Here is a 24,660-nt window from a genome sequence, read left to right as displayed (position 1 = left end):
AAAAGCAGGACAGTCAGTGATGGGGCCAAGCCTGTCCGCCCCCTCCTGAGTGGAGTAGGGCCAGGGGATGGTGTGCAGCCAGAGGGGCCTGGCTGCTGGAGGGATCTGTCAAGCAGATAGGAGGCTTGGGAATACTCACAGGAGGTGTCCCTAGCCAGCAGCCTGCTTGGGGAGCTTTCACTGCAGACTCACTTTGAAATTACACAGGAAGCCTCCTAGGCTTTTGTTACCAGGAGATGCAGCGGCTGCTGGGCCTGTGGCCTGAACTCTCCCTCCTTTGGTACAGCTGCGGGCTGTGTTGGGGCTCAGGCTCTGTCACTGGCAGTGTCGTAGCCTAGCTCGTACCAAAGCGGAGAGGGCCCCTGAGCATCTTCTAGCTCTGCCTCTCAGCTCCCAGAGGACAGCAAGGGCTGTCTGCAACTGCCACCAGCAGAAAAGATGGCCGGAGATCCTGCCTGCTGCCTGGTTGTGCTGGGGGACTTATTTTTCAGGTGGTAGACTGCATTTGCTGTATGAGCCTCCGGTGTCCGCGTCAGGCAGAGAGGACACAAGGGGCTGAGGCGGACCTGCTTTTCTGGCCCATCTCTGCCATACAACCTCCTTCCTCTCTGGCCTCTGCACTTTTGCTTACATCACCTCATCGCCGTCTATCTACCCTCCCCATCGTCCCCCCACACTCTTCCTGGAAGGCACTACGTTCTTATCTCTAGGCCCTTGCACTTGTAACTTCTATTAACCATTGCTATTAGTGAAAAGAATGCTCTTTCCCCTCCTCTTCTCTGGTAGATTCCTGGCCTTCTTTAGAAACCTAGCTCAAATACTCTCTTCTTGCCTAAACCTTTCCAGGTTCCCATGGAAAAACATCGAACCCTCTCTTAGAGGACTTACCACATCACCATGATTAATTTTTTTTTCTACCTGCTTATTTTCTGCACTAGTCACTGGTGCCCAGAGAGCAGGGACTGGGTCTAAATTATTTTGGTGTCCTTCCTAAGCACCTGACACCTGATTAGCTCATTGTAGGTACTTCACTGTTTATTAAGTAGGTTAATAAAATACTACTTATTCCAAACCAGGTTTGAATGGAATTCCTCTATTGAGGTCCTGCTGACCCCATAGTCCAGCTCTTTTGGCCCACTCTGGTCTGCGGTGCTTTATCAGTCTTGCTCCTTTGATGTTCTGTCACACACTGTCTCATGGGAGGTTATGAACCTCCGCTTATATCAGTTCCTAATTCAGCATGCAGATCATTTCCTCACCGGAAGGGAGTTCCTGGGGCCACACTGGTTTATACTGGCACATTCATCACACGGTGCTCTCCTAGTGGATGTCTCTGTGACCTGAGGAGCCTCCTGTGGGATTCTGGGAATTTCTGCAGCATCCGTCTATTCCACAATTTAGGGGGAAGCAGCCAGCTTTTTTATGCAGGGGAGGGGTACGCACTCAGTAATTGTTGGCTAAATGAGTGCAGCCTGCAGGAGTGGGATGTTTTAAGTTGGTTTAAGCTCTTTATTTTGAAGTAACATACTCTATCAAGATGTGGTGAGCTGTGAGCCTGTGATAAAAGCAACTCCAAAGAGCAGCATATTCAGTCTTCCAGGATGCTCTGGTCATTAGTGGAGTCTGTGTTCTCATCCACCTCCTTTCTGGGGTCTGACTGTGATGTGGTACATTTTTTATCAGTCATGGGACAGCTGGGGTTTTGCTTCTTGCTTAGTGGCTACAGAAAGCCTGATGAGGTCAGGGAAAGAGTTGCTCTCCGGAAGCCATGGGACTGGGTGGTTAATGCAGGTTTGCCTTGGGTCCTCCCAGCAAGGCCTGGAAGCAGGCGTGGAAGAGGGGCCACAGGACAGGTGTGCAGACATGCTGGCTGGTGCCCACCCTCTCAACTGCAAAGGCCTTCTGAGAGAGAAGGGCAAGAGAGGTGCTGGGGACACAGGCACACGGGAGAGCCCACTGACCCTCGGGAGTGTTTCCAGGACAGCCAGGCTCAGACACAGAGGACCGGGGGAGCAAGCGCAGAGCAAAGACAGCCCTGGGCACTGCCACTGTTTTAGTATTCATTCTGCCAGTTCTTGCTGGGCAAGGAGCAGTCTGGGGGTGTGCATGTGACGACTGCACAGCATAGCTCATGAAAGTGGGTCATTCAGCACTGCAGATTCCTGACCCTAATCTCAGGGTTAAGTTTCATATTTTTCTGTTACAATAAGTGTCTGAAATTGGGAGAAAGATCATATATGTATTTGTTTATATGTCAGCATACTGAACACCCATGCATGCACTTCAGAATACGTAAGAAATTCGAACAAAACGTTGCCTCTGGAGAATAGAACTAGGCAAGTGGGAAACAGGAGTAAGGAGGAGACTTATGTATGCTTTTCTGTTCTTTTTAAATTCTGAAATTACACGAATGAGTTACCTTGTGTATATGTATGTGTAAAACCTAAGACCCAAAGTCCCCAAGGATACTTTCTTGAAGAAGTAAGATCTAAAAGCTTAAAATTATGAAAGGTCCTTTATAAATTGCAGAAAGGGTCCAGAAAACCATGACATTCAAAGCATATGAATGAACAAAGAGCTTAAAGAAACAAAGAAAGGAAGGGAAGAGGGGAGGGATAAAGGAAAGGAAGAAGCAACATTCATTTACACACTAAGAATGCACAGACACGGAGTTTGCCCCTGGCTCTGCTTGACCATCACACACTCTTTGCTGCTGCTGCTGCTAAGTCGCTTCAGTTGTGTCCGACTCTGTGTGACCCCATAGACGGCAGCCCACCAGGCTCCCCCATCCCTGGGATTCTCCAGGCAAGAACACTGGAGTGGGTTGCCATTTCCTTCTCCAATGCATTAAAGTGAGAAGTGAAAGTGAAGTCACTCAGTCGTGTCTGACTCTTAGCGACCCCATGGACTGCAGCCTACAAGGCTCCTCCGTCCACGGGATTTTCCAGGCAAGAGCACTGGAGTGGGGTGCCATTGCCTTCTCCGCACACACGCTCTAGTGTCCCAATAATCAAACGAAGGACCCAAGAAAGGCACACTTACCCGGTTATTCTCAAATAATTCCAGGACGAAAGTGATGGCACTGCTGTTGATGCCAATGAACAGATTAGCACAAGATAAGGCCACATAGGCAGTGCTGGGGATATCGAACAGGAAGGATGCCGGATACATCATGGGAATGACTGCCCACCTGTGTGAAATGACACAAGTCAGTTGATGGAGTTCCAATTTCCACCCCACCTGCTGTGCCCCTAGATATAATTCATCCCCCTCTCACACGGGGTGGTATGTTTGAACTGATGAAGAGTCCAGGGGAACCAAAGAGATGCTCCCTTCCTTGGTCTTTGGTCTTCATCTTTGAATGGAGACAACAATGCCTTTCCTGACCACCTCGTGGAGTTCTTGTGAGGAACAATGAGATAGTAGCTGTGAATGTGCCTTGTAAATCATAAAGCCTTACACAATATATAGGAGCATTCTCTACCCTGCATCACTTTCCATTCTAGTCTGGATCAGCAAAGCTGGGCTGAGATTCCAACAGGCTAATATTCATAGTTCACTGGAGCTGATATGTCATATTCACACTTGTTCCTGAATTCTCTAAGAGAGATGAAGAGAGGCCATTGCTCTGGCAAGACACTGCTGGGCCCTGTAGGAAGGGCCAGGTATCCTGATCTCCATTTTGCAGATGGGGAAACTCAGGCCCCAGTGGGGTGAATTACTTGTCTACAGCTATATGTATGACTTCACTTTCACTTTTCCTTTCATGCATTGGAGAAGGAAATGGCAACTCACTCCCATGTTCTTGCCTGGAGAATCCCAGGGAAGGGGGAGCCTGGCGGGCTGCCGTCTGTGGGGTCGCACAGTCAGACACGACTGAAGTGACTTAGCAGCAGCAGCAGTTGTATGTATAGTAAGTGGTGGGCTTGGATATAAAGTTGTATGCTCTGTAATTCTATTGGATTTAATCCTTGTGTTACTTTCTGGTCCTGACCCAGGAATGACTTCTCAGCTGTAGTCTTCTATGTACAAATAACTTTTGGCTGGTACAGGAGACACTGAGATGGACAGATTGACCACAGATGAATGACAGTCATAGCTGAGTGAGGAACTGGGCAGTGATGGATTCTCAGACTTTGGTCAGGCCATAGTTTGAGTGGAGGAAGATTAAGATTCAAACCATATGGGGTGTCTCCATTGTTCCTGAGTGCACGCGGCTGCAGGAACACCTCCATGCATGGAGTCAGAAACAGAAGCCAGCCAGATTCCTGATCAGCAGCCACAGACCCTGCCAGGAACTAGAAGCTGATCTGGACACTGGAAACCCAGGTTTTCTGTCAGAAGAGCAAGCTCCTCCCCTGGCTTCCCTTCCCATTAGCTAAGGGCCCACACGACTCACCCATACAGCATGAGCAGCGCAGCAAGGGCTGGAAGGTTGTCTGAAGAAGTGTAGGCTTTCTTCTGAAACCCGATGAAGATGCCCACCACCAGTGCAGCGCTCACAGTGTAATTCATCTTGAAGAGAGAAGAGGGAGCAAGGTCCTTAATCTCTGCACCTCTGTTTCTCATTCAGTAAGACACGGGCTGGGCCAGGCTCCTCCAGTTTGGGATTCTGACTCTATTTGTATAAACAGCTCTTGGCTAGCAAACGTATGTAAAGGTGTCCTTCGTCCTCCTACCCTACTTCACCCCCACCTCCCTGCACAGGGAACCTTCAGTTGTATCTTTTGAAACAATGAATTATAAAATTCCACCTGATTTCTCCTCTTTCTAATCGGTCTCAAAGTCCTGTTGATTCTACTTTCTAAGCATGTCTCCAGAATTCAGAAAAATTTATAGTATAATCCTTGGCCTCACATCACTTCCTCCCCTCTCTTAACAGAATTTAGTCCGTCAGGCTGGACAGGGAAAAGTGGGCAGCCATGGTGAGGGTAGGGGAGGAGTCAGAATGGTCCCAAGCAGAATGAGAACCTAAGAAGGACATCCATGGAGGTGACTTGTTACGGGGTGCTGGAGCCCCAGGAGGGGTCAGGATGGTGTCCTTACAGGAGCTGATCTGGTGTGCGATATCAGAGCCAGAGCAGAATGGAGAGGGCCTGCGCAAGAAGGCGGGTGGCTGAAGGAGGGAGAGGAGGGTGTTCACACAGCTGGGAGGACGAAGGCAGAGATGGGGAACTTGCTACATACAGGTGTGTAGCTCAGGCAGGTAAATGAGTCAGGGGCAACAGCAACCAGTTGTTCACTTTTGGAGAAGGGAGTTACAAATATGGAAAGACAGAAGCCAGAGTGAACCTGTAGTGCTGGATTGGAACTGGTGGTGTTTTTTTAATAAATGTTTTGTTCAGTTTTGTTGGATGCCCAGGTCCCTCAGTGGTAAAGAGTCCTCCTGCCAGTGGCGGAGGCAGGTTCAATCCCTGGGTTGGGAAGATCCAGTGGAGAAGGAAATGGCATCCTACTCCAATATTCCTTCCAGGGAAATCCCATGAACAGAGGACTCTGGCAGGCTACAGTCCATAGGGTTGCAAAAGAGTTGGACACAACTTAGTGACTAAATAGCAATAACAACAATTGTTCAGTTTAGTTCAGCATATAGATGAAGTATAGATGTAATGTGTGCATGTCTATGTAGATACGTGCACATCTCACCTAGTTGTCTCCACTGTGAAGGCCTGGGACCACTGATACCCCAGGGGCAGTGAATATATTCACCACCAAAGTCTTGGTTTTGAAGGACATTTCCCACTGGAAGGACCCAGAACTCCTTGGGGAGATGACTGACTCCAGGGTAGGACTGGGCAGAGAACTTGGATGAATTCAAGGAACACGTGGACACAAGTCCAAAGGGCATGGGAGCTGGCGTGGAGGAGTTCCCACTGGCCAAACGGGATAATCTGAGCACCAAAATCAGTAAGAATGGTATCAGATTGTAATCTGGATTAACACAGGAACTGTGACTCCATAAAAGCATAAATAAACATACGAATAAATGGAAAGTTTGATTAAAAAAAACAGGATATTTACATAACTTCAAAGTTGTTGTTCAGTCACTGAGTCATGTCCTGGGGAAGGAGGTGTCTGTGCGTGACTGACGTCCACGTTCCAGAAACAGACTTGAAGAAAGTGACCTCTCAGCTGCCTTACAGATCTTTTTTCCTTTGAGGTAAAGCAACCTCTTGAGTATTGTTACAGTTTTACTTTTGTGTTAGATGAAATTTAAAAGATTACTTTGTTGTTGGGGAACTTACTCTGTTTCAGTAGGACTCCATGAGGCTAGAAAACTTTAAAAACTGTGTTTTCTTCAGTGGAAGTTTTAAGTTTCTAAATAACTCCTCTCATCTTATTGTGGAGGGCATCTAAAAATATCATTGATACCCCAATATTTTTCATTGAAAAATATTTAGTATCCTGGAAAATTGATATCAAATTAGAACTTACTTAATTCTTTCATTTAATGGTAATTTAGGTCTCAAACCCTGGAAAGACAAGGGAGATGTAGAAATAATTTTTAAATGTCTGTTGTTGTTTAGTCACTCAGTCATGTCCAACTCTTTGGCGACCCCACGGACTTTAGCCCATAAGACTCTTCTGTGTTTGTGTGTTTGTGTGTGTGAGTGTGTGCGTGCTCAGTGGTGTCCAACTCTTTGTGAGACCATGGACTGTAGCCTGCTAGGCTTCTCTGTCCATAGGATTTCCTAGGCAAGAATACTGGAGTGGGTTGCCATTTCCTTTTCTAAGGGATCTTCCTGACCCAGAGATTGAACCTATGTTTCCTGCATTGGCAGGTGGATTTTTACCATTGAGCCACCAGGGAAGCCCTAGCTTCAAAGTACCTCTCTCCAAATCCTGATTAATTATAAGGGAAAAAGAGTAACTTTACAGTGAACAAGCTCAGCAGACACCATCTTAATCAAGTGACAGAAGTGATCACCAGTACTAGGACAAATTGAAATTAGAAGCTACCTTATAGGGTGTAGTGAGCAGGATAGAGCATCCATTCATGAGACTGCTGCTATGACCTGAAGCCAAACATGGGGAAACATTAGGCAAACCTCAACTAATGGACATTGTACAAAACAACTGGTCTACGATCTTCAAAAGTGTCAAGTCATGAGTGTTAAGGATAGAGGAAGGATCCAAACCAGGCTGAAGGAGACAGAAGAGACAGGGCAACGAAATGCAATGTGTGTGTGTGTGTGTGTGTCTTATGAAGAAGTTACTCTCAAATGACTCAAAAAAAGTTTCAAACTGTATTTTCAATGTTTTTATAAGTTTGTGGTTATTTCAAACTTTAAAAGAAAAGAAAAACAGATGATATATTAAAAAGCAGAACTTAAAACATCACCTATGTGCTGAGTGAATGATATAAAAAATGTGTTTGTTCATTTGTTCAACAATGACCTCCAGGCCAATGTTATCTTTTTACCATTGGCCAACGAGGGTGCTCAGTCCCAACAATATAGCTCCTTGAATTGATTCCAGGCCATTCTTAAAATTCTAGAGCATCAGGAAGCCTGCTGGCATCATAGTCACCATTTCCAAGCTCTTCATTAGACTGCCAAGTGTCTACTTTGCTAGAATCATCTCCCATTCAGACACTCGCTTTGTCTTTCTGTCCACAAATTTCTCCTTAGACTCAGAGATCTCTGTCTATAGCCAGGCACATGCATGGGTCAGCCTCAACTGTAAATTCTATTCCTTGTCTTAAAAAAAAAATAGGATGCAAAACCAGCACTTTAATAGCTTTTCAGTGCAGGAGAGCCTAGCTTCTCTCATGTTTAAAGCACAGGCCAACATGAGTGACTACAAGTGATGTTCTTGTTCAGAGGGAGGCTTATTGTCTCTGACCTCCTCCCCATGTGTTCATAAGTGTTTTCTCAGGTAGACAGAAGCTAGAGAAAAGATTAGTTGCTACCGGTGATTTCTGGTTTTATACTGTTAAATGGTGGCTGCTTAGTAAGTTGAGTAAGAGAGAAGAGATCATGTCTTCATAAACCCTAAATCTGTCATCATTATTAAAAATCATAGTGGAAAAGGTTGTGTTGGTCTCCATCATGATATAGTCTATCTTCACATGAAGTGGAAGACTAACATCTTCATGTTAGTCTTAGAATGTCGAGATAAAACAAAGCATCTTGGTCCCAAGATGCCTGGAATAGACTGGAATTGGTGTCAAACAACTCCCACATTATAACCAGACCTTTGCTGTCAAGTCATTTGGACCCTGTTATCTGTAGTAAAGTAAGTAGCCCATCCTGACTCCTTTCTTCCCCCACAAATTCTGATTCTGAGGTAGTAGTCTGCTTCTGATTTGATACATAGCTTTTTCTTCATGTTCTCTGAAGTGGTAGCTCATCTAATATAATGAAGATCTGGTTGGGAAATCAAAATAAGGCCCCTGGATAGGGTTTCCAGATTTAGCAAATAAAAATGTTGAACATGCAATTAAACTTGAATTTCAGGTCAAAAACTGATAAATGTTTTTTGGGTAAGAATGCAATATTTGAGGGGGAATTAGGATAAACTCCTACAAATAGCTGTGAAAAGAAGAGAAGCGAAAAGCAAAGGAGAAAAGGAAAGATATAAGCATCTGAATGCAGAGTTCCAAAGAATAGCAAGGAGAGATAAGAAAGCCTTCCTCAGTGATCAGTGCAAGGAAATAGAGGAAAACAACAGAATGGGAAAGACTAGAGATCTCTTCAAGAAAATTAGAGACACCAAGGGAACATTTCATGCAAAGATGGGCTCGATAAAGGACAGAAATGGTATGGACCTAACAGAAGCAAAGGATATTAAGAAGAGGTGGCAAGAATACACAGAAGAACTGTACAAAAAAGAGCTTCATGATCAAGATAATCATGATGGTGTGATCACTCACCTAGAGCCAGACATCCTGGAATGTGAAGTCAAGTGGGCCTTAGAAAGCACCACTACGAACAAAGCTAGAAATTCCAGTTGAACTATTTCAAATCCTGAAAGATAATGCTGTGAAAGTGCTGTACTCAATATGCCAGCAAATTTGGAAAACTCAGCAGTGGCCACAGGACTGGAAAAGGTCAGTTTTCATTCCAATCCCAAAGAAAGGCAATGCCAAAGAATGCTCAAACTACTGTACAATTGCATTCATCTCACACGCTAGTAAAGTAATGCTCAAAATTCTCTAAGCCAGGCTTCAGCAATACGTGAACCGTGAACTTCCAGATGTTCAAGCTAGTTTTAGAAAAGGCAGAGAAACCAGAGATCAAATTGCCAACATCCGCTGGATCATGGAAAAAGCAAGAGTTCCAGAAAAACATCTATGTCTGCTTTATTGACTATGCCAAAGCCTTTGACTGTGTGGATCACAATAAACTGTGAAAAATTCTGAAAGAGATGGGAATACCAGACCACCTGACCTGCCTCTTGAGAAACCTATATGCAGGTTTATATGTCAGGAAGCAACAGTTAGAACTGGACATAGAACAACAGACTGGTTCCAAATAGGAAAAGGAGTACGTCAAGGCTGTATATTGTCACCCTGCTTATTTAACTTCTATGCAGAGTACATCATGAGAAACACTGGGCTGGAAGAAGCACAAGTTGGAATCAAGATTGCCAGGATAAATATCAATAACCTCAGATATGCAAATGACACCACCCTTATGGCAGAAAGTGAAGAGGAACTAAAAAGCCTCTTGATGAAAGTGAAAGAGGAGAGTGAAAAAGTTGGCTTAAAGCTCAACATTCAGAAAACTAACATCATGGCATCTGGTCCCATCACTTCATGGGAAATAGATGGGGAAACAGTGGAAACGGTGTCAGACTTTATTTTTTCAGCTCCAAAATCACTGCAGATGGTGATTGCAGCCGTGAAATTAAAAGATGCTTAATCCTTGGAAGGAAAGTTATGACCAACCTAGATAGCATATTCAAAAGCAGAGACATTACTTTGCCAACAAAGGTCCGTCTAGTCAAGGCTATGGTTTTTCCAGTGGTCATGTATGGATGTGAGAGTTGGACTGTGAAGAAAGCTGAGTGCCAAAGAATTGATGCTTTTGAACTGTGGTGTTGGAGAAGACTCTTCAGAGGTCCTTGGACTGGAAAGAGATCCAACCAGTCCATCCTAAAGGAGATCAGTCCTGGGTGTTCATTGGAAGGACTGATGCCGAAGCTGAAACTTCAATACTTTGGCCACCTCATGCAAAGAGTTGACTCATTGGAAAAGACTCTGATGCTGGGAGGGATTGGGGGCAGGAGGAGAAGGGGACGACAGAGGATGAGATGGCTGGATGGCATCACTGACTCGATGGACATGGGTTTGGGTGAACTCCGGGAGCTGGTGATGGACAGGGAGGTCTGGCGTGCTGCGATTCATGGGGTCGCAAAGAGTCAGACATGACTGAGTGACTGAACTGAACTGAACTAGGATAAACTATACCTAAAATTATTCATTGTTTTATCTGAAATTTAAATTTAACTGGATATCCTATGTTTATGGTGACTCGACCACAGGGGAGGTTCCATTTCACCCACTTTGAGGGTGTGGTGAGATTTAAGAGGAGCATGTAGGGTGAAGGACCTCTTTATATTACCTCTTCAGCTCCAGATTATTCCCAGGAAGGCCAGCCTCAGGCCTGCCGAGCAGCGAGTTTTTGGTGGGTCAGAAGGCCCCTTGTGCAGGACAACTGAGCACCCCCCACCTCAGTTGCTGAGCTGCGCCCTGCTTCTTTCCCCAGCTTGGGCCCTGGGCATGGCACCCTCTGGCAGCCCTGGCCACATGAGAGCCCCACCCTGCTGTGTTCCTTCAGTCAGAACAGACACAAACACCCTTGGGCCCAGGGTGGCGAGAGCGGTGCCGTGACCTGATACTTACGATGTCCCAGAGGAAGTTGGTCAGCCAATAGGTGGTGGGGCTCACTCCACTGACAAACTGGAGGTGCTTGGCCTTGTTCACCCTCTCCTGGATCAAATAAAGGACAAAGCTGGCAGGGACGAAGGACATGGCAAAAATCACGCAGATGGCCACTACAGCGTCCACAGAAGTGGTCAGTCTGCAGAAGGATGGGAGACATGGGGAGAGAGAGGCAGGTGAAGGAGGAGGCATAGAAGCAGAAGGACAAGATGAGGCTCTGGAAAGTCCTCACCCCACCCAGGGAACAGCCTCCAGAATCTCCTTTCTTAACCTGAAGCTTGTCATCCCACGGGACTGTCTAAATCAAACTGGGTCAAGGTGAAGGTGAAGTGGGGATTTGTGTGTTTCCTGTTCTAGGTGATGTTGAATGTTAAGGTTATGTAATATATAACCAATGTATGTGATATCATACACGGTTCCCTGTTAATATGAAAGTCTAGATACATTTTCTTTGTATTACATTTTCTAATTATTTGTTGATTGTGTATAGGAATGGATTTTTACCTCAAAAATATCATGCACTATAATGCTTTTATATAATTTGTCTATAGATACTCATGAATTTTTATGTAGATAAATACATGGTTTGTGAAAAGAAGTACATTTTTAAAGGCAATAAGTTATTAAATCATGCATTTAAGAAACACATCAGAACACAGAGAAATGTTACATTATAATGTAAGTTTAAGTGAGAAGGGAACACGATGGTTATGCAGGCACTTGGCAATATTCACTCTTTCCTGGATCAGATAGAAAGCATCTGCCTGATGGGGCAAGTGTGGGCTGAAATCTAACCCAGGCTTCACATACGAGCCATGAACTCTGGTGTGGGCCATTGCCCATCTTGACAAAGGAACATGTGTTCATACTATGTCGCTTCAGTCATGTCCAACCCTTTGCGACCCTGTGAACTGTAGCCTGCCAGGCTCCTCTGTCCGTGAAATTCTCCAGGCAAGAATACTGGAGTAGGTTGCCATGTTCTCCTCCAGGGGATCTTCCTGACCCAGGGATTGAACCCATGTCTCTTTACATCGCCTGTATTGCCGGTGGGTTCTTCACCACTAGCGCCACGTGAAGCACCTTTCACTAATTCCCACAAAAGCACTATATATGCTGGTCGATGCCCCTGTTAAAATGACAGACAGCTTGATCCACACATATAGTAAGATTAGAACAAATGATCAGAAGGAAACACCAAAAAGTGGTTATAGGAAATACCCTAAATTGTTGGGTTATAGAAACTTAGTTCTTAAAACTCTCTTCTATAAACGTTATTTAATGAACATATACTATTTTATATATTATTCTTATAATCACAAGACTCCTATCTCATATTTCATATTCAAAAGGCTTGGCAGAAAGTACAGAAACTTAGGTTAAGTGGGAATGGACATAGACTATTTTTCCTCAGTCTAGGGCCTCAGCGGTGTCCCAAGGAAGGTCCCTATGGCTTCAGATCCAAGTTTAGCCATGACCTTGGGCATGGTCAGTGCACTTGGAGTATACAGGGCCCCCTTACTGCCTTCCAGAAGGAGTCTGTACTAACAAAAGCACTCTCACCAAATATAGACCTTTGATAAGGCAAACATGCTACAAATTGCAAAAGACCAATGTTTTTACTGCTTGAAGCTGAGCCTATGCTTTAGGAAGGTAAGGATATGTTGACAGGTCCAAAGCCTGACCGTCTGGGGGAAATTACCGGAATCTAAGATAATCACTGCTGCGGCAATGAAAGATTTACTGAACTTCCCAGTTACTGGCAGTCATTTTGGATAACGGAAAGGAGACGCTTTGTGTAAGTTCCAGGAGCAATGTGTTACCAAAAGCAAAAAGGGAATGGAACCAAACATATGCTTACTTTCCAAATAAGTAAGGAGAAAGAATGGCCAAGCAGTTTGGCACAAGGAATCTTATGTTTCTGTGCACCTGATTAAACAAGCTTGCCATCCAGTCTGGCAGCTCCTGCTAGAGAAAATCCTCTTGCGGTGTTCAGAGTGGAGAAGGTGACAAGAACTCTGTGAGGCGGGGGGCACGCTGGCTTACACTGTGATCTCAGAGAGCTGCTCCTTGGTCAGGTTCAAGGGCTGGCTTATGATGGTGATGCCATACTCCTCGGGGTTCTTGTCCTTGTGCAGGCTAGCCCGTAAGATGGCGTTGTGGGCCACGTTGAGGAAGCTGACCAGAGCATGCCAACCTTTGTTGTTAAACCACACCTAGAGGACAGGAAGGTGGCTTCATTAGGCTCTACTCCACAGGACACTCTGCACGAACAGCAGCTATTTAAAGAAAAAAATGAGCTGCAGGAAAAGGAATGGGAGCAGGAGGAAGGTTTTGGCAGCTGGGAGACATTTCATGCCTGATTCCAACAGGAGTGGGGGTGGAATTTAATTAAGCTGGGAAAATAAAACAGCCACCAGCTCATGTGAGTTTTTAGCTCTAGGGCAGATCACGCAGGGCCAATACCTTAATATTGTCTTCAGTTTCTAGTTGTTTAAGGAAAGCAGGCATTTCTTTAGCAGCCTCTCTGGTCATAGGGCCCTAGAAAGCCATAAAAAACAAACAAGAGGGTTTTTCCCACTCCCCCTCACCACCTCTTCTTAGCACTCATGATCATTTCTATAAGTGGTCAGTTGAAAGTCCCACCAAATCTCCAGTCTGTTTACATACCCCGCTCACATTCATTAACTGGCCAAGGTCACTTAAAAATCCGACAAGTGCTTCTCCAGTGAAGGGGGGAGCTGGGAGCTTTCCTCCGATAGAAATTCCTCCATACCTGACAAGGGAACAAGAAGTTCTCAGTTCTATGTCATGAACCATGTGACCATGTGTGTGTACCTCATGGCTGCCATAGCTCTCAGTTTCTGTAGGAAAAGGTGCATTTTTGCAGGAATAGTCTGCACTAGTGGGAAACATGGCTTCACTTTACAAACCAACTTTTCACAGCTTCTTCCTTATCTCCAGGGTGCAGTCCTGACTCCTTCTGAGCTTGGTGTCTGCCAACCTCTCCAACTTCACCCTCCTTATGCCTGATCTCCAGTGGCCCGTTCCAGCCATCCAGTCATGCCACAAGCTCAGCGTGGTCTCTTTGCCTTTGCAGGGCTGCTAGTTTCTCTGGGTGCCTTTCCAACTCATCTGTCCTGTGTTAGCTTCTCTTTGAGGTCTTCCCTGACTTTCCCCCTGTGCTGCTTCTATACTTTGCAGGTACTTCTAGTGTGCTGGACTCACTTGCCCAGTCTGCCATCCTCTCTTGGTGCCTCTCACCCATCCCTGACTCAGGGAGTCCCTCACCACTCCCTGCGTTGACTCCTATCTGGTCTTCAACTACGATCCTAGCCTTGGGTCTCGCCCTGTCTAACACACCCTCCACACTGGTGCCCTAACACTGGCCTGGGCATGTCACTCTCTGGCTTAAAACTCTTCAATGGCAGCATAAAAGCCAAACTTCTCAACAAACAAAATGTATTGAGTAGGGGAGGCAGAGGAGGAGAACTTTATTTCTCAGAGACTCAACTTGTCCTCCCCACCTCCCTACCTTTCTGCTTCAGTTGAGGCCCCTCACTACCTTCTAGGGAATGATTCTGAAAGCTGAATTTTACTTTCATGGCCTAGATCCTGCCCAGGAAATCAAGTCAACATCAGCTCCACATTCATTCTAGAGGCCCTGTTCCTGAGGGACCCTAGGGAGGCCAGCTCACTCGTAGACTGTCTCTGGAGGATTCTCAAACCTCAGGAACCACAATGAACCTCCTGGATACCCAGGAACAGGGTGAGTCAGGGGCTGGGCCAGACTCCCGGAGCCTTAAATGGAATGGGCCAAGGAATGCCAGGGCGTAGGGTACTCGTGCTCTTGTTATAAACTGTTATTTGCTTGGAGGTTTTAGAACCTCCCTGGAGGGAGAGTGCTCTGGAACTCCTCTTCAGGAAGTATCCCCTCTCATTTATGTCCTCCAAGGAGATTTACCACTGAGCATGTTCTGGGCATAGGGTGTCTGTAGCCACGTGTCCCTTAAGACATGTCTTACGAATTCCTGGGCACGTACAGAACAGCTCATTCACATGACTGAGGTGTGACTTTTTTAATGCACAATAATTTAAAATAGATCACTCTGAGATTTTAATTTCTTACAAAAATAGTTTCTTACCTCTGTTCATTGACCCAGAATTTGCTCTTCAAACTGAAAGCCGAAACAAATCATACAGTGAATACAACAAATATACAGAAGTGTTAACTTTCTTTCCCAAATGCCCACTGGGGTGTCCCAGTCTTCAAGGGGCATTTTTGTATTTCCTGATAGCCCCTCACAGGCCAAGGGCTGAGCCTGAAAAAAATCTGTGGAGAAAAGACTGATGTTTTCTAACCCTTGCCCTCCAGTCACATCCTGACTGCTAGGCCTTCTGGCTGGCCCTGTTGTAAGGTCATCTATCAGATGATCTGGACCCAGGAAATATGACAATGACCATGCCAGCGTGGAATGAAGGCTGCAGCCCTCCCCTCTTGCATCGGCAAGAACGAGACTCTCATAATCACCTGCACGCTTGGAGGAAGTTCTGAATTACTCCTAGTGCAGTTAAGGGACTGACTTCCAGCCAACAAGGGACAAAATTACAAGATAGGAAACACACAGAACCAGCGCTAGTCCTCATAGTTCAGTCCTCACAAACTATCTTCACCACAAAGCACAAAATCCAAAATTCCACATTGCAAATGTGCTGCTGAGAACAAAGGGTGGGATGCGGTCATTGTTTACTGCATTATTGAATAAATTCTATGCACTCTGCTTGTATTTTCGTGCTCGAATGATGTTCCTCATTTGCTAACTGCTGGCTTGGCACTCCTTTCTCAGCAGCTGCTTTCACCATCTGCAGTGTGTGTAGTTAACTGAGTCCATTAATCCTTTGCTTAGGGACTGGGAGGGGAAGCAACTGAAAATACGCCTAAAGTTAGACAGTATGTTTTATTTTAAAATTCCAGAGAACATGGGGCTTAGACCAGGGTCCCCTATAACCCTCTCTCCATAGCATGCTCTTGTCTCACTGTTTGCTGTGATGGGGCTGCTGAAGTTGGTCCATCCTGGATGGAGCTCAATGAGAACAGCTGCAGAGCTGAGAGGAGTGCCTGGCATTGGAAAGGGCAGTGATACCAGGGCTAATTCACAGTTAGAGTACGACAGTACAGTTAACCTGGACAACCTGTGGGCTCACATGGACTCTCTCCCACTGCCTCGCTCCTATCTTGGTCTCATTGTTTTCTTTCTCCTTGTTGCTTCTTACTTTTCCTTTTTTAATTCTCTCTTTGTCTTCTCCCTGTCCCCCTTACTCTCCTTCCTCCCTCCAAACTTTACCTCTCTTTTTGAACAACTTAAAATATGAGACTGTGTTTTGGAAAAATTCTATACTTTCTTATTTTACTTGTAGTAGTGCATGGGTTAAACTTTGCTTGGGCTAAACAAAACCAAAAACAGATCAAAATTAATCATAAGTTGCATTTGACTGGTATATGCCCCAGTTGTCTTTTCTATCAGTTGAGACTTTCAAATTAGGAAAAAAAAAAAAAATTCCACTGCCCTGATTGTTGAAAAGTCATGAGAGAAAATTATCTTCTGATCTTAGTTAATATTTTCCCAAGGGACCCAGGATGAAAAGTATAAAAAAGTATCTTACCTGCTTCGGATAAGAGCAGGATATGTTTTTACCAGGAAGTCGGAGACATTCCTGTCTGTAAGGTCCTGCAGAATTTCAGTGCTGCGTTGTATTCTCTGAAGCAAGGACATATCTGCATTAATTACTTCTGAATTCAAGGTGAAACTACTTGTTCTTTTCCAAAAATTATTTGTAGACTCAACTACTGGGAAGACAGTAAAGGATTGGTGTCTCCCTAGTTCCCACAGCAATGATGTGAAAGTCACTTTCGAGCCCTCTTTTTTCTTTATTCCATTGATGACCCAGGATACTTCTCACTTCAGAATCAATCTCCAATCCAACTGCATGTCTCCAGCTCTACCATATCACCCTAGACCAAGTCTCCACCCAGGCGTCACCTGGGCCTCTACAGACACTTCCAAACTGGTCTCTGCTTCCACCCTGGCCCTCCACAATCCATTCTCTATTCAGTAGCCAGACTGAGCTTAAAAAAAAATCAATCAGAATATACCATTTGCCTTGCTTACCACACTCCAATAAGCCATAGGATCAGATCCAAATTCGTTACCAAGGCTGAGTTCACCTGTAGGTACCCCCTCGCTCCCTGACCTCCCCACTTCTGTTTCTCAGATGCACACCTCTCATTCCCTCCCTCTCCTTGGACAACCTCTCATGGCTAACTTGTCATCGTTCAAATCTCAGCCCAAAGTTTATTCCTCAGAGAAGTATTTTCTGTATCCAGTCACACATGGTAGTATTGTCTTCACAACTTCATGTCTATCTGAAATTTTCCTTCCAATCTGTTTACTTGTTTTTGTCTGTAGGATAGGATACAAATTCTAAGAGAGCCAGGACTTTTTCTGACTTGTTAGCTGTTGTGTCCCCAGCACCCAGAATAGTATCTGGCATAGAGTTGACACAATAAATTGAGATGTGAATGAAAGAAATCAAACAGTGCCTTACAATTTACATCACTTTGAAAATTCATCTAGAACTCAAGGTAATCAAAAGATTTTAGAGAATTCAAAAGTGCGTGAGTTTGACCACCAGGTGGCACTTTAAATATAAGAATACATAGCATTTAGTTTCTGGTCAGTCATGAACCTGGGTGTCAAGAGTGCCACCCAGAGGCAGACGTGTACGGTAAGTCGCCTCAGTCATGTCTGACTCTTTGTGACCCTATGGACTGTAGTCTGCCAGGCTGCTCTGTCCATAAGGATTCTCCAGGCAGGAATACTGGAGTGGGTTGCTGTGCCCTCCTCCAGGGGATCTTTCTGACCCAGGGATTGAACTCACGTGTCTTATGTCTCCTGCATTGGCAGGCAGGTTCCTTACCAGCTGAGCCATCTGGGACCCCTAAGAAAGTGTAGTTATCTTCAATTTATAAGTGAGGAAATTATCTCCAATTTATTAGAGAGGCCAAGTAACCCATCCATGGCTCTCTGATGCCAATGATGGTGCTCATCCCACTGCCTCTTGGGGATCTGTTCATTCATTCATTGGCAAATCATGAGAGATGACCGTATAGGACCCAGCTCTGTCCTAGTCAGCTTGGAGGCCTGTTATCAACCTTAGACAAAGTAAGACTTCTCTGGCCCAGCTCACTGTCTCTGAAACCCCATGGAGAAGCCCATTGTGATACATTATGGAATTTAGAACTCCATGAGGATGCTGCTCAGAGCCAAGATTGCTGATATCCTTGAGAAACATAGATTGCTAACTCTGTGTGGTGTGCATGTGTGTGTATGTATGTCAATTACACAGCACGTGGCAAACTTCTTAATTAAGATTATTAATAAGTGTGCACTTGAATGAACACTACAACATTGTTTATAACAGAGAAAAATTGAAAACCCACATGTTCAGCAATGAGTGAAAGTTGCTCATTCATGTCCAACTCTTTGCGACTCCATGGACTGCATAGCCTTTCCCTTCTCCAGGGGCTCTTCCTGACCCAGGAATTGAACTAGGGTCTCCTGCATTGCAGGCAGATTCTTTACCAACTGAGCTATCAGGAAAGCACCTATCAGCAGCGTGAGATGCTTGCTTGCTTGCTCAGTCACTTCAGTCATGTCTGACTCTCTGCGACCCCATGAACTCCCCTGTCCATGGGATTCTCCAGGCAAGAATACTGGAGTGGGTTTCCATTTTCTTCTCCAGTGATAAAGTATGAAGTGAGTGAGTGAAGTCGCTTAGTTGTGTCTGACTCTTTGTGACCCCATGGACTGTAGCCTACCAGGCTCCTCCATCCATGGGATTTTCCAGGCAAGAGTACTGGAGTGGGTTGCCATTGCTTTCTCCAATGAGAGATGAAATAAATTAAAGTAAATCCAAACCGTAGGATAGTGTGGAGGCATACTATGATGAGGTAGGTGTATATTTACTGATGTGGACATATGTTCACGATATGTTATTGATAGCAGGTTTCAGGACAACATTTTGAATATAATCCTGTTTGAACAAATAAAAACTAAATGTTTTGGTGGTTATTGCCAAGTGATAGGGTGAAATATTTTTGTTCTGACTTCTCTGTATTTTCTAATTTTTCTATAGTAAGCATGCATGATGTATTATTTACTTAAAGATGTTTTCTTACTAGATTGAATGGGAGTGTTTAATGGAAATGAAACTTTTGGTCAGTGACTTCCTTCAGTTGGTGAGGACCCAGAGCCTCACTTAGTCCTTCACTTAGCTGTTAGTTTGAAATGTTAGTTGTCTAGAAACTCAGGAGGTACAATGGCTGCAGTTGCAGGCAGGCTCGGGGCCCTGGTGGCCCCTGGAGGTGGAGGTACCTGTGGGGGTGGGAGGCCCCCTGCGCCCTCAGGGCACTCAGGGAGCATGGTGAGCTTCTCTCTGGTGCTGCACCTGCAGGAAGGTGAAGGTTGGTCCGCTGTCCATTTCTGCTGTTGGAGCAAGTGGGTGACGTCCGGGGACACAGATGGAGTCTTCCAGGGGCTTGAATTTCCACAGGGGAACTCCCTCATGGAAGACAAGAGCATATTCCACACTCAGATTCAAAGTTTATAAAAACTCCTAAAAATGAGACCCATGCATTTTCTTCTACTCTTAAAGGTTTCTGCTCAAAAAAAATCAAGACTAGAATTTTGTTGATTGACTAGGGGGTGTGGGTCTGGCCAAAGATCATCTAGAATGACTTAATTTTCCTTTTATCTGCTGGCAGCTCTGTTAAGGGAACAAATATAAGAATTTGAAATTAGTCTATTTTGGTCCTCACAAATAACTCTGAAAAAGACTAGATGAAAAAAGCATTTAAAATTATACTGAACATTTTAAATTCTTGGTGTATTTCAACCACCAATGAATAAAAGCATGACTTTTCCTCTAGAACTCTATTCTCTACACTGAAAGCAATATTGAAAGTTGGCCATATATGTAAGTAATGCCATTCTAGGTCCATTTACACAAGAGCACACCCCCATCTCTCTCCTTCCTCCTTCAGATTCCTTTCGAATAAGTTGTGAGTAGCATATGTCAACTCAGTTTGGAACTTTGTTGAGAATTATAGAAACAGAGACTTATCCAGTGATGCAAAGGCTTCCTGAAAGCTAGTGAACACCCCTGCACGCAGGTGTTGAAGGAGAGGCCAGGTGAGTGCTGCTCAGGGATACGGAAGTGTCTGAGTAATATAGATGGGGTCTCACCAACCATGCTGTCCTAGGCTCCCACTATTGGGGTCTCCCAGGGCAGCTGTTGGTGTTACAGCAGGGGAGCATAGGGACTTACGGAAGCCACTCTTCCTTCAGGCAGCGGTTGCCAAAGCCTGGCTTATTCACAAGGACATCTGCAAGTGCTGAGAGCCATTCACTGTCCGGCTGGTCCATGCTAGACAGAGTGAGAGGGGCATAGACAGTGGACATGTGACTGGGACAGAGGAACAAAGCCACCAACATGCAACTCAACAAATGTCTACTGAATGGGTACTGTGTGCCAGGCCTGTACACAGGGCATAGGATGCTGCCTTGATGTGGCTATGGGTCTCCTGAGAAGGGGGTAGGTAGGCTGCCTGAACACACTCAGTAGTCTGATGCCACATCATGTCTGCAATTCAAAACAAGGGAACTTAAACCCACTCACCCACCATCTGCCTTCTCTTTCCTTTACTCCTGGCAGTCTTGGGTATCCACATGGAGGTCACCTTTCCCAAGTGGCAGGTAAGTTATCTTTCTTTCCGAGGGCAGCCTGAGGACCCCTATCACACTGGTGACTGTCCCAGAGAGTGGGAAGGTCAGGGCCCTACCAGGCAGCAGGGGACCCAAGGGCCCCACAACCCAAGGAGGTGAATGATGACCCTTGGGGGCGAGTCTACACACCTGAAGAAGGTGTACTGCTGTCCATACATCCAGGGGTGAAGGGTCAAAGCAGGATATTCACCAAAAGGAGGGATGATGAGGGAAAGCATTAGAGCCAAAAACACAAAAGTGGCCGGGAGCACAATCTGTGGGAAAATAAACATGGTAACTTAGGCTATGGTATGTTATACACACACACACACACACACACACACACAGTCTTTTAAACATTTATCCAGCAGCCTCATAACTAGCCCCTAATAGAGATTAACATGACGTGCGGATGTGCAAAGGCAAGTTGTGAAGGAGAACAGAGAACGTTCCCCCCTTTGAAGGGTAGTTAAAGCAGGCCAGTATTGAACCCTAAAGTAGGCCAGTGCTCAGCCAGAGGTAAACCAGAGTTTCTGCTTCTGAACAAAAAATCTAAAGAGAAAAAGCAGACAATGACATAAGGTCTGCAAAAAATGAATAAAAACATGATTTTACCTTCCCCTGTAAAAATAAAACCAATATTAATATATTCATTATTATGCTATTTTCTCTGCTAAGTGTACTAGAATACTTACAAAGAAGCTTCATGTTACCAAGAAGAAGCAAAGGTTGGCAAGGAGAAAACAAAGCTGACAGAACCCAAAGATGGTAGCCGTGGCTATGTCTGACCCCACATGCCCAAGAAAGCCTGGGAGAGGACGGGGAGGCCAGGGAGGCCACGAGTAAACAGGCACAGCCAAAGACCGCGGTAATACCTGGGCCAGGAAGTCCTTGTGGCTGCGGATGGTGTGCTGGAACCTCTTGACCAGCAGTGCCTGCACGTGCTGGACAATAAGCTGCGCTCCTGAGTTCAGTCGGCTGTGTCCCTCCCGCTCCGGTGGAGGCTGGCCCTCCGGGTGAGCAGCTGGCTCTCCGGGCTGGCTGCTGGAGCCCTGGGGAGTCTGTCCGGCCTTCTCGCTAGGACCCGAACAGGGGTGTCGAAAGTTGATGTTTTCTCTTTTCTGCTGAGTGCCTCCTGGTTTGGAGGATGGAATGAGTAACTTAGAAAAACATTCACAAGGTCAATTTTTTTCTCACTGTGTTAGTTTTCCCTTCATCTAAGTTAGAAACAAAATATCTGTCAGGAAGGTTAATAAAATTTTTTAAATTCTACTTTCTGATATAAATCATTTTTGACAGAATTGCCTGAAACTGCTTAAAAAATCTCTATACAGTTAAAGAGGACAAGATAGAGAGGTTCAAAACATAAAAGCAAAAAAAAAGTTTCAGAACAATACGTGTAATAAGATCATATGTATGTTAGCACATGTGTCATATGGAAAGAAACATGTTTTATGTATACACATACACTCACGATGTGTACACATGTACAAAGTTCTGAAAGAATACCTGTTAATTGTTAAAAGATCACTTCAGGGGCAGAGCTGGATGGGGCAGGGGATAAAGTGGGAAGGGTTAGCCTTTTTTGTATTATTTGAATTTAACAGCAAAATATATTCATGTATAACCTGTGTTTCTTTCTATATTTTTAGAGGTCACCGAGAAGTAGAAAGTAGAAAGACCAATAAACTAGGAGTTAGCAGACCTGGGTGTGAATCCTGACTCTAACTTACTAGATGTGCAAATTTGTCTTAATGACTCAATCTGTCTGAATCTGAGTTTTCTCATCTGTAAAATGAAAACAAGAAAAGGGTTATTATGAAGATTAAATGAGCTAACACATGTGAATGTGCTTTATAAACCATCGCAAGTCATCAGCTATTTTGAAGCTAGAGTTAATTAAAATGTACTTGCAGAATGTGCTGTTGGACCTAGAGAGCTTAGAGGATGGCTGGCTGGTCCCCACGTCTCTCTCAACTGCAGAGGGAGCTGGGTCAGCTGAGTCATTCTTTCAGCTAATGTCCACAGGCACCAGCTGTGTACCAGGCTCACTACTCAGAGAGTGACCATCTGCAGGCTCACTGACTACTCAGCACCAGCGCCCCAGTTCTGCCTCCTTTCTCCTGATCTGGGCTTGGCTTTGACGCCTTCGCTGTGGCCGGCCCTCCCTCTGGCAGGATTTCTGCTGCCTGTCTTCATGCCTGTCCTCTGAGCTGTGCTCTCTCCCTGAAACCCCATCCAGGCTGGAGGCCACTGTTCAGATCAGAGTTGAGGGCTTCAGGCCCGTTTGTCCCTGGCTCTCTGCTACCCTCTAGAGGCCACTGGCAGTGAGACATCCTTCAGAAATGGCCTGGAGTCTCTTGGTACCATGCAATGTATGACTCCATAGACAGCCACAGCTCCTTCAGACTCTGAAGACAAGATCAGAAAAATGCCGGCCTCAAAAACAGCCCTTTCAGACAAATGCAATTAGCAATCTGAAAAATGGGAGACAGTAGGAGTGTGTAATTGAGGGCCCTAGATTTGAGAACTGAGACCAAGGAATAAGACTCAGAAGCCTATATGACTTTAAGGCAAGTCATCCAATTTATAAGAGCTGTTTCGCCAGATGTTCTTGCCTGGAAAATCCCATGGACAGAGGAATCTGGTTGGCCACAGTCCATGGAGTTGCAAAGAGATGGACACAACTGAGTGACTAACACTTTTAATTTCTTTTCCCCAGATGGGGCCAATCCCTGCCCTACCAGCCTCATAGGGTTATAGTGACAAGGAAATAAAACAATGGATATTTAGTTTTTTGTAAAGTATAAGCTATGGCTGAGTTTGAGGTAAGAGATATTTGTAAGTGCTGAGATGAGGGTATTGCTGAATCATTAACAGAAATTGCATACTGCGTTAAGACTTAGCATGCTTTAACTCATTTAATTCTCTCAATAACCTAGCTATGACAAAGCTAGACAGTGTATTAAAAAGCAGAGACATCACTTTGCCAACGAAGGTCTGTCTAGTCAAAGCTATGGTTTTTCCAGTAATCATGTATGGATGTGAGAGTTGGACCATAAAGAAGGCTGAGTGCTGAAGAATTGATGCTTTTGAACAGTAGTGTTGGAGAAGACTCTTGAGAGTTCCCTTGGACTGCAAGGAGATCAAACCAGTCCATCCTAAAGGAAGTCAGTCCTGAATATTCATTGGAAGGATTGATGCTGAAGCTGAAGTTCCAATACTTTGGCCACCTAATGTGAAGAGTTGGCTCATTAGAAAAGACCCCAGTGCTGGGAAAGATTGAAGGGAGGAGGAGAAGGGGATAACAGAGGATGAGATGGTTGGATGGCATCCCTGACTCAATGGACATGAGTTGAGCAAGCTCCAGAAGATGGTGAAGGACAGGGAGGCCTGGTGTGCTGCAGTCCATTGGGTCACAAAGAGTTGGACATGACTGAGTGAGTGAACAACAACCTTCAAAGGTGGATACTATTATCATCCCCATTTGGCGTATGAGGAAACTGAGGTACAAAGAAACTAAATATTAATAAGTACTAGGGATATAATGTATGACATGATAAATTTAATTAACACAGCTATATGTTATCCATGGAAGTTATTAAGGGAATGAATCTTAAGAGTGTTCATAAACAAAAAAAGAGGCTAAGTATCTACCCAAAGGGGCTCCTGAGGTGGCACTAGTGGTAAAGAACCCATCTGCCAATGTAGGAGACATAAGATGCGGCTTAGACCCTGACCTAGGTCGGGAAGATCTCCTGGAGGAGGGCATGTCAATCTACTCTAGTACTCTTACCTGGAGAATCCCATGGACAGAGGAGCCTGGCAGGCAAAGAGTCGGACGTGACCGAAGTAACTTAGCACACATGCACCCAAAGCCACTCAATCAACAAATTATAGAATTCACGTTTGGTGTTTGGCCTGCTTCATTGTAGAGGCTACACTCAACTC

The 24,660-nt window shown here is 45.0% G+C and overlaps 1 protein-coding gene across 2 annotated transcripts in view; it reads right to left on the bottom strand.

Moving 5' to 3' along the window:
• The window catches only part of ABCA4 (ATP binding cassette subfamily A member 4), a 144,415-nt gene that overhangs the window by 17,269 nt on the left and 102,486 nt on the right, over positions 1 to 24,660 (bottom strand). For both annotated transcript variants that reach the window (XM_025288233.3, XM_044944665.2), the window contains 12 exons: positions 21,585 to 21,844; positions 20,860 to 20,984; positions 20,273 to 20,371; positions 19,321 to 19,507; positions 16,550 to 16,644; positions 15,031 to 15,063; positions 13,556 to 13,661; positions 13,352 to 13,426; positions 12,932 to 13,101; positions 10,850 to 11,027; positions 4,400 to 4,515; positions 3,043 to 3,190 (listed from right to left, as the gene is read on the bottom strand). In XM_025288233.3, the coding sequence (XP_025144018.3) occupies positions 3,043 to 3,190; positions 4,400 to 4,515; positions 10,850 to 11,027; positions 12,932 to 13,101; positions 13,352 to 13,426; positions 13,556 to 13,661; positions 15,031 to 15,063; positions 16,550 to 16,644; positions 19,321 to 19,507; positions 20,273 to 20,371; positions 20,860 to 20,984; positions 21,585 to 21,844 (1,592 nt within the window). The remainder of the gene's footprint in view (positions 1 to 3,042; positions 3,191 to 4,399; positions 4,516 to 10,849; positions 11,028 to 12,931; positions 13,102 to 13,351; positions 13,427 to 13,555; positions 13,662 to 15,030; positions 15,064 to 16,549; positions 16,645 to 19,320; positions 19,508 to 20,272; positions 20,372 to 20,859; positions 20,985 to 21,584; positions 21,845 to 24,660) is intronic.

This window comes from Bubalus bubalis, chromosome 6, assembly GCF_019923935.1.
Source record: "Bubalus bubalis isolate 160015118507 breed Murrah chromosome 6, NDDB_SH_1, whole genome shotgun sequence".
NCBI classification, from domain to species: Eukaryota; Metazoa; Chordata; class Mammalia; order Artiodactyla; family Bovidae; genus Bubalus; species Bubalus bubalis.
The sequence above is the reverse complement of the archived record's forward strand: the minus strand, read 5'-3'. Positions and strand labels throughout refer to the sequence as shown.